This window comes from Lepisosteus oculatus, chromosome 19, assembly GCF_040954835.1.
Source record: "Lepisosteus oculatus isolate fLepOcu1 chromosome 19, fLepOcu1.hap2, whole genome shotgun sequence".
Classification (NCBI taxonomy): Eukaryota; Metazoa; Chordata; class Actinopteri; order Semionotiformes; family Lepisosteidae; genus Lepisosteus; species Lepisosteus oculatus.
In genome coordinates, this window is record NC_090714.1 from 10110453 (window position 1) to 10124668 (window position 14216).

The following is a 14216-nucleotide window of genomic DNA, read 5'->3' on the forward strand; positions in this document are numbered from 1 at the left end:
GATTTTGAAACCAACATGAAACTTAACAGGAAGCTAGTGCAAGGACTCCAGGATAGGAGTAAGGTGTTCACTTGCACTAGACCTGGTCAGTATTCTAGCTGCCAAATTGTGGACATACTGGAGTTTGTTCAATGTGGATTTAGAAACCCCAGCGAGTAGTGCTTTACAGTAGTAAATTCAGGAGAAAACAAATGTGTTGATCAGCTTTTCAGCCACAGTTAGCAATAACATAGTATGTAGTCTAGCGATATTTCCAAGAAGAAAGATGTTGCACATGTGGGTCGAATGTCAAGCCTGAATGAAATATCACCCCCAGGTTTTTCAATTTAGACTGAAGTTCAAGTACAGTGCCATCCACAATTTAACTAGCATTTCCAAAACTTTACTAGTAACAGACATAAGACTGACTGATCATATTCTCTGTGAGGGTTAAAATAGCTTAGCTAGGGGTCTATGAATAGCATCCTCCTACTGTACGTTCTTAATTCTTACCAAGAAAAAAAACATTAGAACCAGGTAATTTATTTTTTTAAGTATCTTAGCCACTGTAGAATCTCTGTGTCAGCTGTTCTAACATTACCCAGTACTGCTTGTTCCAAAGCGTGGGCCATGTTATTGACACTGTCTATTCTAAGAACCTATGTGAAGTATTTATTTTGCATGTTTATTACATCTTTTTCATAGTATATTATAAATCCTCTATTAACTCTACAAATTTAACTCTCACTTTTACAGTTCTTTTACAGTTCTCATTTTAACGTTTCCTGGCTTTAATATATGTACTATGATAAGCTAATATTTTTTCTGCAAGCTTAATGATGTTTTTTAGTACTTTGGTTTAATTTGTTACAGTAAAATGTTAAGTGTGGTATAATTGTAATAAACCTCCTCAACTAAAAATTAGCTCATTCACTTCCACAGATCTCCGCTAGTACTGTTGAATACATTAAACTTAAAGCAAGGCTGTTTGTCTTTTCTACTGTTTTGTACATACAAACAGCGTGTTCGGTATTGGGGTGGGAGAACACAGTTGGCAAACAGGTTGCTGACGCAAGTGGTGTTTGTGGACAAGTAGTTGACACTCTTCGCTTTTGGACCACAATTTCCAAAACAGTGTTCCGGTATGGTAAATGGAGACACTGTGCTTTTGTAGTTGCTGTTGTTTAAATGAACAATTAGAGTTAACCATTCTGGTTAAGGTACAGTCTGCTCTGATGCAGTCTGACCTTCTTTTTGTTATGCCTTAATTCAATTGGTGAAACAGTTTCTCACTTCTCTGCTTGATCTTTGAGGTACGGGAGGGCTGGGTTGCCTGACCCAGATGGGTGTTGCACTACAGATGTGGGTGAAGTGGATGCTTTTCTGTTAATAATGTGCTTTGAAAAAAATGTTTGATAGTTGTCCTTACACTTAATATACAACCTATTTTACAAAATGACAGAAACAAAAATATGCAATTTAAAATAACCTGGCAAATGGAAAGATGATGGAATCCTCCTGTATTATTTTAAATCAGCTTCTTTAATATTGAAAGACATTTTCTCTTAAAAAGAAAATTACTTTAATTGCACTTCAGGTCAAACTTCATGAATTCCCAAGCAAATGTGCAAATTCATCCCAGGGGAAAGAAATGTTCTTAATGAGGCAGGGCATTTATATGCTCTAACAGTAGAGTCATAGACACAAACAACCGCATTCATAAAATGAGAAAAGCCAGCTGGGATTTTGTGCTTTTTCCTGTAAAATGAACATCCAGTTAAAATATACTTATCACATGGCAGAGCTGGTTAGAAAATATATTTTTATAACAAAAAAAATCCTGTTTTTATGTTACATTTGCATTACTAACTGCAAGAATTTCACAATCTAATTTAGAAATTACACAGTTACAAAATCCAATTTCCTACTAGTTTACAAATGCCACACTATTCAACATCCTGTTTACTTTCCCGTGCAGTAATATACACACTCATTTCGGACTGAATACCTCACTTGAAATGGGTGGAGTTTTCTGAGAAATTACAGATTCTTGCCTGTGTTTCCCTTAGCGCTCACGGTTCTCACCTCCACTGCCTCATCTACATCTAATAGAAATACTACACATCGAAGGGGCTTGTACACCAGCTCTATTATTAACCTCTAGATTGGTCACTGAAAAAAGTTATTTTTATAATACAAATCTAAAAACTGGTCAACCATATTTTGACCAAACTGAGTTAGGTTTTTAACAATTTCGTATGGAACCTTTCTTCAAGGGAAGAGGTAATGATGTATTTCATCCACAAAGAGTTACATTTATTAATATTTGCTGGCGCTGACATACGTCTCTCACACAGCACTTCATCAGAAAAGGAAAACCTTTCCCTATAATTGCATTATAGATTCTGACCATTAGAATGGAGACTGTATTTTGTCTTCAGTATTCTGTTGTGACAAGCTGGCAATAACAAGCTTTCCAGACCACAGACCACTCTTCCAGACCACAGGGTTTCCACTTAAAAGACTTCACGTGGCTAATGAAGAGGTAATTTGGTACAGGTCTGACGTGCATGACTGAGGGAACAATTGGCTAATGGAACCCTCCTGCTTGAAGGAATGAGCCAAGGTTGCTGCTGCAGGGGTGGTAATGGGGAAGAGAGAGGGAGGAGAAGTGAAGGTTTATACTACAGTACTTGCATTGGTGGACAAGGTAACTGGATGTAGATAGAAATGGGTGAGGTTAAGTGGCGCCATGGTGATGCAGTGATTAACATTGCTGCCTTCCTTTGTACATGCCCTGGGCTCAGTTCTGAACCTGGAGTGCTCTCTGCGTAGAGTCTATATGTTCTATCTGTGTTTGCATGGATTTCCTAGGGGTGCAGCAGTTTTCCCCCACAGCTAATTGGCTTCTGGGAAAACTGGCTCTGGTGTATGTGTCTGAGAGGGCCATACCATGAACTGTGACTTTCATCCTGTTGTACTTAATACATGGCCCCATAGTTTAGAAATACAAGTTGATTTAGTTTGTGCATTCTCAGCCCTCCTCGTGTGTAAATAAAATGTTTTTACACTACTGCTTTATTTGGTCAGATGCTTGGCCCCATTTGGCAGATCTACATATCATTACCAAACCTCAATAGAAAGTTGTTAAGAACAGTAACATATGCCGAGTAATTTTTGGCTACAATAAACAGACAATAGACACAGAAATGTTTCTTCTCTGGTATGACATCTCCTAATAATATATGAATTGGCTCACTAAGCTGGCTTACGGTTATGAGACTGTTATGAGTGAAATATGGCTTGACAATAGGTTAATAAAATTAACCCTAATAACAACCCACTTCAAGTGACCCTATCACATTCTCTAGTTCACAAAGACATCACCAGTAACAGTGAAAGTTTACTGCATCTTATTAAATATTAAAAGCACTACACAAGTTATTAAACTCTATTCATATGATTTCACAGAATCCAGGCACTGCTAAACCTCAACATTTTCATAAAAGTCTTTATCAGGAGCTCTTAACCAAGGCTTTCACTGTGTGTTTGTCTTCAAATAAACCAAAGAATGAGTCACGTAACTCATGCATACAGTTCATTCAATATCTATTGTGTTAAAATTATGGACCTAGGATAATGTTGTAGACCTTTTTTTAAAGGCCTTGTCTATGATCTCCGCCTCAATCACTGATCAGTATTCCTACCGGAGGTGGCTCTTCTTCCAGGAGATGGTGTGGAATACAGTGGACACAATGAAAAGACCAGAAAGCCCAAATCCGTAGATCCATGCTGAAATGGTCTCCCATTGGTCATCAGACAGGAAGTAGAGAATGGAGCTGCCGAGAATGCTTGGAATTATCCAGAGCTGGAAAAAGGAAAAAGAATCTTTTATCTAACCTCTGCTTCTGGTTTAATACAAATACTCCTTCTGTTAGCTTTGTGCAGTTTGCCCAAAGGAGCCAGGAATGCAAAAAGAAAAAAATGAAAACTATCTCCCACGTTTACATAACATTATGTTAACAATCAACTGCACAGACAAAACACTGCTAAAGAAGTTTCTATTGCTCTAATTAAGATGGTTCCACTAATGCATTCAAAAAACATATAGAAAATACTGGTTTTCAATATGGAACCTGAATATTTCAATTTGTGATTTTATTTTATAAGAACTTCAGAAATGTTTGGTTTGTAAAAATACATGTGGTTAAGAATAAAACATTCAAGCAATTCAATTTACCAGAAAATAAATCAACTGTCAGTCAATTGCACAGGTTATAATCCTTGTGAAAAACAATGTATATTCATTTACAACATCCCAGGCATGAAACAAAGTATTTAACGTTTAATATGGAATGTTATATTAAAAGTCATTAGGTGTTTCTTTCATATACAAAAAAGTTATCTAAAATATTGGCTTGTTTTGAGACAACAAGGTAGGTATGAAGGTAAAAAAAACTCATATACAAAGATTCTGTATTTAAATTATTATACAATATATCATCATTCTTACGTACAACTGAAGAATTAAGTTTTAGATTAAACCTGTATACTATAAACCTTTCCCTGGTGAAATTATCAGATTATTTCAGTGATCCATAAATTGACCCCGGGGGGGGGGGTACTTAGTAGAGACAAAAATGAAAAAGAATCTACGTCTTACACAAATCTATAGGGATGCAGCACAAAACAATGATAGTGAGATACAGTATGAGTCCCCTGAATTTAACCCCCTTGGAAATTAATTTTAGAAGCAAAAGCAGTGATGTGTACCAGCTGTTTCTAAACCACCCACCTCATTCTATCTTCTTCAAATCAACTCACACCCTTTACACATTCACAGCATTAAAGCTGCTCTAAAACATCAGGCGACTGGTTTTGCCTTTGAAAAAAAGCATACCTTAACAGAGGCAAATGGGGTCTGAGGTTAAAATGAGTTCAGATTAAAAGTGAAACTCCCTGAGTGGTGTTCCCTTCACCTGCCACTACACAATTCCAATAAAATATCAATTTGCTACACAATGTGTTATCTTTATGTACAGACCTCTCGTGCTGGAAAAAAAATATTTTTTAAAATAAACTGCAGGAGCCATAACTTGTCTGTCGGATCTGGTCTCAACATTTTATGATTCTTTAATTTACCATGATCCTCAGTTAAAGTAATGGCAAAACCCATAAACAGAAAATAAAGAATAGCTGCTCTTTAGTAACTCACCTCTTGAAAGGATTCAAATGCGAAGAGGCTTTTTGGCCCATTTGTAGTTAGCAGTTTATGGATCCAAGGATCTTATCCAGCCATTTCTTGAAGGAAGCCAGGTTACAGGCTTCGGCTGTATGGTTGGGTAGCTTGTTCTATAAGGATGAAGTTGATAACCTAGCTTCATTCTACTGATTAGAGGTATTATAATGTTAAAAAAGGTGGTGCATTTCTTTTTTATATTCTGAAACCCAGCTTCAGTTGTTTTTCAAATGAATCTGGTTAAGAGTGTGAGTCTGGATTCAGCAATGTATCCTGTCTTGTGCTACTCGAAACACATTTTTTCTTGAAGGGACACTCATGATTATGCTAATATTAAATCAGAAAGAAAAACCCAGAAAGAAATACTTTACAGTTACATAGGGGTCTTCCTTTCCTCTATCTTCATGAACATCCTGGTGTTGGATTCATGGAATTGAAGAAAGGTGCTACAGGATGTGCAGGCAATACCCAACTGTCTTCACAATTACAGGTTATAGGATCACTGGGCAATTGAATATAGTATATCTGTTAGAATTCTACTTGAAGGATAGACTGTTGAATGTATTGACAGTGGATGCTACAAAGGACCAGACAGGATGCCAATATTTTGCAGGCACACACACACACACACACACACACACACACACACACACACACACACACACACGACAGACAATTTAGAGATGTCAGTTAACCCACACATCACACATCACAACTTTTGACTGGAAGGAAAGTGTAGCACCTGGACCAAACTCATGTGAAACCCTGCGTACTCCACACAGAAGATGAACCGGGCCAGAATCGTCGAACCCAACCCAGGAATAGTGAGGCAGCAATACCAGCTGGCAGACTACTCCTGTTTATTTTTGGGAAATTTACATTGGACTGTTTTTCTCCCCAGGAAGCCTCCAGATTTCTATAATAATCAATGAAGTCCCAATGGTTCCCAAGCCTCACTCCCATACTTCCTACTGTTCTTGTGGATTTTCTATAAAGCCAGTAATAACCTTCTTGTTTGTTATTTGTTATTAGGTCTGTTTCCTTTTTGTATCTTCCTTTAAAAGACTATACATTTAATCATACATTTTGATTTATTTTTAAAACAGTATTCAAATATAAATATTAATCCTATTATTAAGTAATATCTCTAGCTAAATTAACACTGTTAAACATTAAGATTAACAAAGTAAAACTGAAATTTAAAAAATGATAATAAAAATAACTATTGTTTTCCTCATTTGCTTTGTATTCATTTTCAAACAACATGGCTTGGAAGCTTACACTATACTCCCACAACCCTTTGTATAACAAAGTGCCTCCTATTCTCAGTTTTAAATGCACTTGCACATAGTTTCCATTTGCGTGCTATGGTTTGTGTTTTACAGTTCATTCTGAAGAATGCATTGTCTTGCCTTTTTCAACATCTTTGAAGGTTTTGAATATTTGTATCAGGTCCCTTGTAATCTTTGCTGTTCAAGACTAAAAACATTCAATTTATTCAGCCTGTGAGTATAGGACATACAGTACAGTATAATTACATTCTAACTCCAGAGCAGCAATTTCTTTTGAAACATGGTGAACCAAATTGGAATAAATACTCTAAACAAGGTCTTCCTAATTCATTAAACAACTTTATTCTACACTTTTGATTACATACTGCATGTTATCTTAAGATTTTGTGTCTTAAGATTTTGTTTGCCTTTTTATTTATTATAATCACAACAAACTTTTAGGCCTCTTGAAAAAGTGTGTGGAAGTCAGGACGTTTGGCTAGGGTCACTATCTGGGCCCACAATGTGAGATCACCTTAAGACAGGACAGGTAAAGTGGCCCGTAATTTGAGAGTAATCAAAGTATAATTGTTAAACCTATGCTAAACTTAAATCGACTACTACCTCGTCATTATGCAACAATAATTTGTAGTGATATCTCCTATTCTGTAAACCATACTGTAGCTAAGCTGATTCAATACTGCTCACAATCACTGGCTTTAAGGAGGCCAAGTTATCAGCTGAGCAGTGCTACCTGTTTGATAAGAAAGAGTCTGTGCGCAGCATAGCGATGTATCACTAACTTGATCAAATTTACCAGACTTGTTACTTTATTTTAATTTTAAAAATATTTTAATTTTTTGAATTTCCTAAAAAAATTATCAACAAACACGCTGCTTGTTATTGAGCTGGGAGCTGCATCAGTTTAACAAAGGGTTATCTTCAATTTCCAACCCCACTGCTTATAGTATATAGGATATTTAGAAACCTCTTTGGCACAAATTTGATGAGACTATGGAGCAAAGCAGCAATCCAAGTTTACAGCAAGGTCTGACTCACCGCATGTGTGGCACAGTTAGCGGCGTGTTCATACTCTGTCGGCTGATATCTCTTGTTGGACGGAACTCTGTTGTTCATAAATCTGAAAAAAGAGCAGGTTCAGTCAGTGTCTTTTTTTAATGATGTTTCACAGAAGCATAAAGAAAAGCTTTATCAGGAATAAAACTGAACCTACATTAGAAGGATAAGTGGTATTTTAACATTCACTGAAAAACTGGGGTGCTGCTTGTTCACAAAACTTGCTTTTTGCTGAGTTACCATGTGTTGTAATAACTGTGTGAATTATATCACACTTACATACTTCTCAGATCCTTACTTATGCTGAAAAAACCCTAGACTGTATTGTAGTTGTACAAAGGACATAAATCCTAATAGTAAAACCACTGTGGTTTCAATAACTCAACATTTGTTCTTTTTTATGAAAGAGGACTTTTACAACAGTTTCATACCCAGTTATAATGCTATATCACTGTATATTATGAATATGAAGTATGCCACATGATGAAGCTCCACCCAATAAATATGGAAGCACTTTGTGCTACAAAAACAGACAAAATATTTCTGTAAAACAAAATGTTTCCAGATTTATCAGGCAGTGCTTCACCATGGAGCGTCAAAACAACCCACAATATAGTGGACATTGGAATTATTGGTGCCCCTTGATAAATATGAAGAAAAAAAAGTTAAAACAAATAATTAGTTCATTAAATACTAATATATATTAACAACATAAGGAATTAATTTTCCTGAATGAATGATTCAATGGAACCTACCAAGACAAAAAAAAAACTATTATATTTTAAATTAGTTTCCCCCAAAATAAAAGAAACAGAATTATTGGCACTCCTGTTTTTAGTACTTGGTGGAGCCTCCCTTGGTAAGGATAAGGGCAGTAAGTCTTTTCCTGTAATGCTTCATCAGGATGATGAACATATTGGGAGGGTGTTATGCCGTGCCCGTGAATGGAAAATAGGGCACAGCAAATTAATAACTGCCAGAGTAGGTTCAGCGGAGAAGTTTAAATGAGTTCATTTGAAAAATCAATGGAATTATAGGGGGAATCAGAATGGAGGAGGTCTGGGAGGGTTCTTGGAGGCGTTTTCTAGGAGGAGCTCTGGGAGTGTCCTGGGAGAAGCCAAGGAAAAATCTGGAAAAACCTGACACTCCACATGGTACTGTGACTCAATATTTGAGCCCTAAGGAGTGATTCCTCAGGGCTTAAATAGTCAATGATGTCCCCTTAACGAGGTTGATAGGCCTGGCCTGATGTCGTTTGAGATGGCCCTGATGAGCTCCTTCCACTTGTGGAATGTGGAATGGAATTTGGTGAAGGTGCACTCGAGCTCATCAGGGGATCAAAGAGGGATCTTACAACCATTCCTCCATGCAGAACCTTTCTAGATCTTTGAAGTTTGTAGATGTGTGCTTATGGACAGCCCTCTACAGCTCAGACCATAGGGGTTCAATAGGGTTCAAGTCAGGGAACTGAGATGGCCATGGCAAAAAGCTGATGATCTTTTCTGTCAACCATTTCTTTGTTGATTTTGAAGTGCGTTTTGGATCATTGTCATGTTGAAAGACCCATCTTCAGCCAAGATGCAGCCTCCTGGTAGAGGCAACCAAGTGTTTGGTCAAAATATCCTGGTATTCTTGAGAATCCATGATGTCATTAATCTTAACAAGGGCCCCAGGACCACTGGGAGCAAAGGAGCTCCAAATCATCAAAGATCCCCCACCATATTTTACAGTAGGTATGACAATCTTTTTGGTAAATGCATCCCTCTTCTTCCGCCAAACATACCAGTGATGACTGTAGCCAAAAAGTTCAATTCTGGTCTCATCTGACCACAGCACCTGCTCACAGTCCAGGTGCCAATAGAGTTGGGCAAACTCCAAGTGCTTCAATCTGTTCCTCCCTTCCAAGTAACTTGTTGGCATGGAGGTGTTGTCTACTAATCCTTTTTGCAACAAATCCTAGTATTTCTTTAACTAAAACCTTTGGATCTTTTTTGCCACCCTCACCATCCTTCTCAATGTGCATGGGAACAAGATGGGCTTGCGTCCTCTTCCTGGGAAATTAACTATTCCAGTGGTATTGAATTTTTTCATTATTGCTCTGACAGTCAATTTTGGTAATGTTAAGGTTTTACTTATTTTTTGTACCCATTATTTACTTTGTAAATAATGTTCGATTGAAAATGACTGCTTCATTTCAGTTGTTAATTCTTTGACCTTCCCTATGCTGATGGATGACAAAAGGTTTTCTGTGCATGTTTCGTCATTTTAATCCCCTACGGAAACAGGAAGTCACTTAAGTACACACATTAGTTCCTTAAGACAAAATTGAACAAACAAGTATAAATCTTTTTTTATAAATCTATTTTTTTCAGATGTGTTTGACTGTATTTGAAAGGCTCTTGAAGGGTCCCAATAATTTTGCACCTATGTTTTTTAGGTAAAACAGCATTACTTCTTTACAATTGAACCCTGAAATGAAAAAAAATAGTTTTGTAAAAAAAGGACAAGTATTCCCCTAACATACTGTATGAGTATTAAATATCTGTCATTACTATGTGGTTTTTTTTATTATTACTTTTTTCTTCATATTTATCAAGGGGTGCCAATAATTCCAACAAAACCAAGTAGTTCATCACGAGAAAAAAAATGGAAATTCTTAGACTTAATTTAAATGCAATTGAACATTATGTGTTTTACATGCTGAACAAAACAAAGTGAAGTGAGAACACCCCAAAAATAGGCAAAAACTGAAAGTAGCAGTGGCTGCAGCCCATCTTGAATTACGCAAAATGGAATTACCTGCTAAAAAGTATCATTTAAAGTGTTGAAGGAAGTAGATCAACACCCTTCCGAGTGAAAATAAGTGTAAAATGTCTTCCAATCACACTGAAATTCATTACTTTTTATTTGTTAAAGAGTAGGTAAACTTTTCAAGGGAAGCATGTTGTATCAGTACAGTAAGCTGTCATTGTCACTAAAGGCAGTTTCTACTGCCTTCCAATTTAGTAATATTACTTTCAAATTAATTTGAAAGATGAAAGTTAATAATTCTAATTATTAGTCACACTAAACTTGACGTTGTTGTCCCAGTTCATTTGGAAGGGACTGTGTGCTTTCACCAGATATCCAATTCTGCATTCATGTGTGACAAACATTAATTTCACACCATGTGTGTTGGATGCAAGTGTTTAATTTAGAGTTAAAGGAAATGCCTGTGTGCACTAAAATTTGTGTTGAAAGCAAGGAATTTTAGAAAGCTGAAACTCTTTGGAAATGATGAAAGTAACTCCACCTCAAAAGTTCAATACCATGGAAATCTCAACACTTTCCAAGATACAGACTGCAAATGTAATCACCAACGTATCTGCTTTCTTGATTTTAAGAGCAGAAAAAGGTGCAAAGCTTAGCTGTGGTCCCTTACAAGGCACAATTTTCATCTTGTTTTCAATTGCATGATGTAGGAGATACAGATAATGTCTGCATAGAGCACAATTACATTTTTGCAGAACAAAGCTTATTTGAAAGAAGATTTAAAGTTCTATTTGGAAAATGTCTTCATGCAATCTACACCTGAAAAAAACATACCATTAGAGTCACTCAGCTGACTTTAATGACTAAACCATTAAATATACTGATCCTTCCCTTTCTAAGTTTATTGTTTCCTGGTATCTGAGAATCATTTTTTCCATTCTGTTCTTCTTCAGCAAAGCTATGCTTGGCAGGAGAGAAAAAAAAACATCCAACTGTGTCTTTCAGAGCCAAACTGAACACAGGCTCCTTGTCTTGATTCCAAAACAACCTAAGAATGATAAGTGTGCCTGACCTGCACATCACTCAGAGAAGCAACTTCTGAGTCACTAAAATGTATCAGCATATATAATCATAGAACAAATCCAGTGATTGATCTGTTGCATTTAGTGTTTTTATTGGTTAGGACTGTAAAGCATCAGATCTCAGATACTTGGCACTGCACCCTTTTTATTTGTCCATCAACAATTTGGAGTCCAGCTGAAGAAGAAAAAATAAAGTGTAATGTCAGGAATGATTTTTGATAGTTAGAAATGCGCAGACATAGACACCTAGAATACAGAAAACGTTAAAATAAAATGTTGATATAAATGACACTATTGCCCGCCCCTCAAACTAACCCATTTTAGCACTGCCTTCCAAATAGATCAGGGCACTGACACGTAAGGTATTTAGGTCAGTGATGGCAGCAGTTTGTCACAATTCCGGTTTCTCTCCTACAGACCAAAATTCACACCTCTTATGATAAAGGATGGCATCTATTACTTTATTCACATACATTGTTTCCAGGTTTACAAGGTGTGATTTCCTTATCTGCGATAACTTAATTCATATAGCATTGCCAAGAATAATTCTAATCCATATCACGTTATTGCACCGTGCTGTGCTTTAAGGTTGCCTGGCAACAGCTGGTAGCCAGTATCCAATCCAGCTTGGAAGCGGAGATTCTTTATATTACACTTATTCAGAAGCCAAAGCTTTGTGGCTTGAGTGGTGATGTCATTGTAGCCATGGAAACCTGAGGATGAGGGATTTTCTTTTTTCTTTTCTATTAAAATTGCTGTTTTTGTCACAGATTATTTCATTAACATAATTAGTGAATTGCTAGAGAGAGGATTAAGGTTCAAGTAACATGTTCTTGTGCCAGTTTTTATACATACTTATAATATTATTGTGCTTCATTTATCTGGACACTCCGTCCAGTAACATTCTTTAATCAACTATTACTCAGAATTCTCCATTTCACAGATACCAGGGTTACACAAAATGAGACCATCAATGTAGGTCTGTTATGAAATCCTGTTTCATAAGCTGCTTCACTCATTGATTTACATGTCTCTCTCGCACTTCATAATTTACCTGCTGATGACAATATGCTGCTTACTGAGCACTTTCCCAGATTGTCACAGTATGTTTCCTGGGAAAAGTCAGTTCAGTCCCATCACATGAATGCAGATACAGAAAACACAGAAGCCACGTTTAAAACCAAAAACCCCAAAACACAAACTGCGTGTGAATGGAAACAAATGCAAAGAAAGAATCATATTAATTCATACAATTACTGAAAGAGATCAGTATCTACACAGAGATTTGTTTAATCAACAGGAATATTTTGCTTTTACACTGTAGTGTGTGGCATTTACAGATGGGAAATAATCATTGTAGCACCATGGCTCCTAGTTTGAAAAAAAGCATACCCATTTCATTAATTTGTTCTGCAATGTCAAACAAAACCGGTAGTGCAAGCAAAATAGAAAAAGTAAAGATTTTTAATAATCTCTGGTGGTTGGCTAATCTGGTGAGTTCAGCTCTCATCTAAATTTTGAGGTTCATAAAACATCTATTTTATACAACACACTTGCACTCAACTAATGTGGTAGAGTATATGCTTTCAGATTGCAGATTAAAACATTCATCATAGATTTCAGTGCTAAGTATGGACAGCCAATTACGAAACTCACTATGCCAAGAGAATGGTTCCTTGCAAGGAAATATCTACACTCTTAAGAGACCTGGGAAGTCACATAACTGAACTCCTATTTTGCATGATAAATTCCACTTATTCTGGTGAGGGTTGTGGATAACCAAAACCTTTTATGTTCTTATCCCAAAAGCACAAAGTGCAAAACAGGCCTGAAACCACACAATTCCTTTCCTTCCTCTCCTAAATGGAAGGGACAATTTAGAATAGCCAATCACTCTTTAGAAGCCAGGACAGAATCAGATCACAGGAGAAATGTGCTCCACACAGATCAACACCTGAGGACAAACCTAAGTCTCTGGAGCTTGTATAAGGGAGAGCAGTTCTGTCCCTTTACATTAAGTCATGATACAACGGTGCAGTGAAAAGTACTATAACAGGTTACTTTAAGTTCTATAACATATTTTGCAAATGTGGGTTTGAAGAGCTATATGGGTGAAGCATTGTTTGTACCACTATGAATGCTGATTGTTTTTTCATTTATAAGGCTCTATTAGACGTCAACCTGTTTGTTTTTTACCTAAAACTCAGATGAAAGGGGAACACAGACTTACAGATTTTTTTTAATCCCACTATAAAAGGTTAAATCTTTATGGACTAATATTCAATCCTAAGAGTTTTTATGAAATAATCAAGGGAGGCACAGTGGCGTAGTGATTAGGATTGCTGCCTCACAGTGTAAGGCCCTGGGTTCAATTCCAGACCTAGGGTGCTGTCTGTTTGGAGTTTGTATGTTCTTCCTGTGTTTGTGTGGGTTTCCCCCGGGTGTTCTGGCTTTCTCCCACAGTCATGCTGATAGGTTAAATGGCTTCTGGGGAAAACTGGCCTTTGTTTGAGTGTGTGCCCTGTGATGGACTGAAGTCCTGCCCAGGGTGTACCCTGTCTTAAGCCCATTGCTTGCTGGGTTAGGCTCTGGCTCCTCCGTGACAATTCATCCTGAATTGGATGAAGTGGCTGGATAGATGGATAAAATAATTAAAAATACATCAGTGTTGTGGTAAGATGTTCACCTCATCACACAGTGAATTCCCTGATGATTAAAACCCCCCTCCCCAATCTGCTGCTGCTAATTAACTTTTGAGGGTCACTTTAATTATATAATTGTGAGTTGTTTAACACCTCCTATGAAGGCTTTATCCCT

The 14216-nt window shown here is 36.9% G+C and overlaps 1 protein-coding gene across 3 annotated transcripts in view; it reads right to left on the minus strand.

The window, feature by feature from the left end:
* The window catches only part of mmd2a (monocyte to macrophage differentiation-associated 2a), a 42559-nt gene that overhangs the window by 13014 nt on the left and 15329 nt on the right, over window positions 1-14216 (minus strand). For all 3 annotated transcript variants that reach the window (XM_015360584.2, XM_015360583.2, XM_006637111.3), the window contains exons 2-3: window positions 7549-7630; window positions 3687-3847 (exon numbers count right to left, since the gene is read on the minus strand). In XM_015360584.2, coding sequence (XP_015216070.1) covers window positions 3687-3847; window positions 7549-7626 — 239 coding nt within the window. In that variant the 5' untranslated portion in view covers window positions 7627-7630. The remainder of the gene's footprint in view (window positions 1-3686; window positions 3848-7548; window positions 7631-14216) is intronic.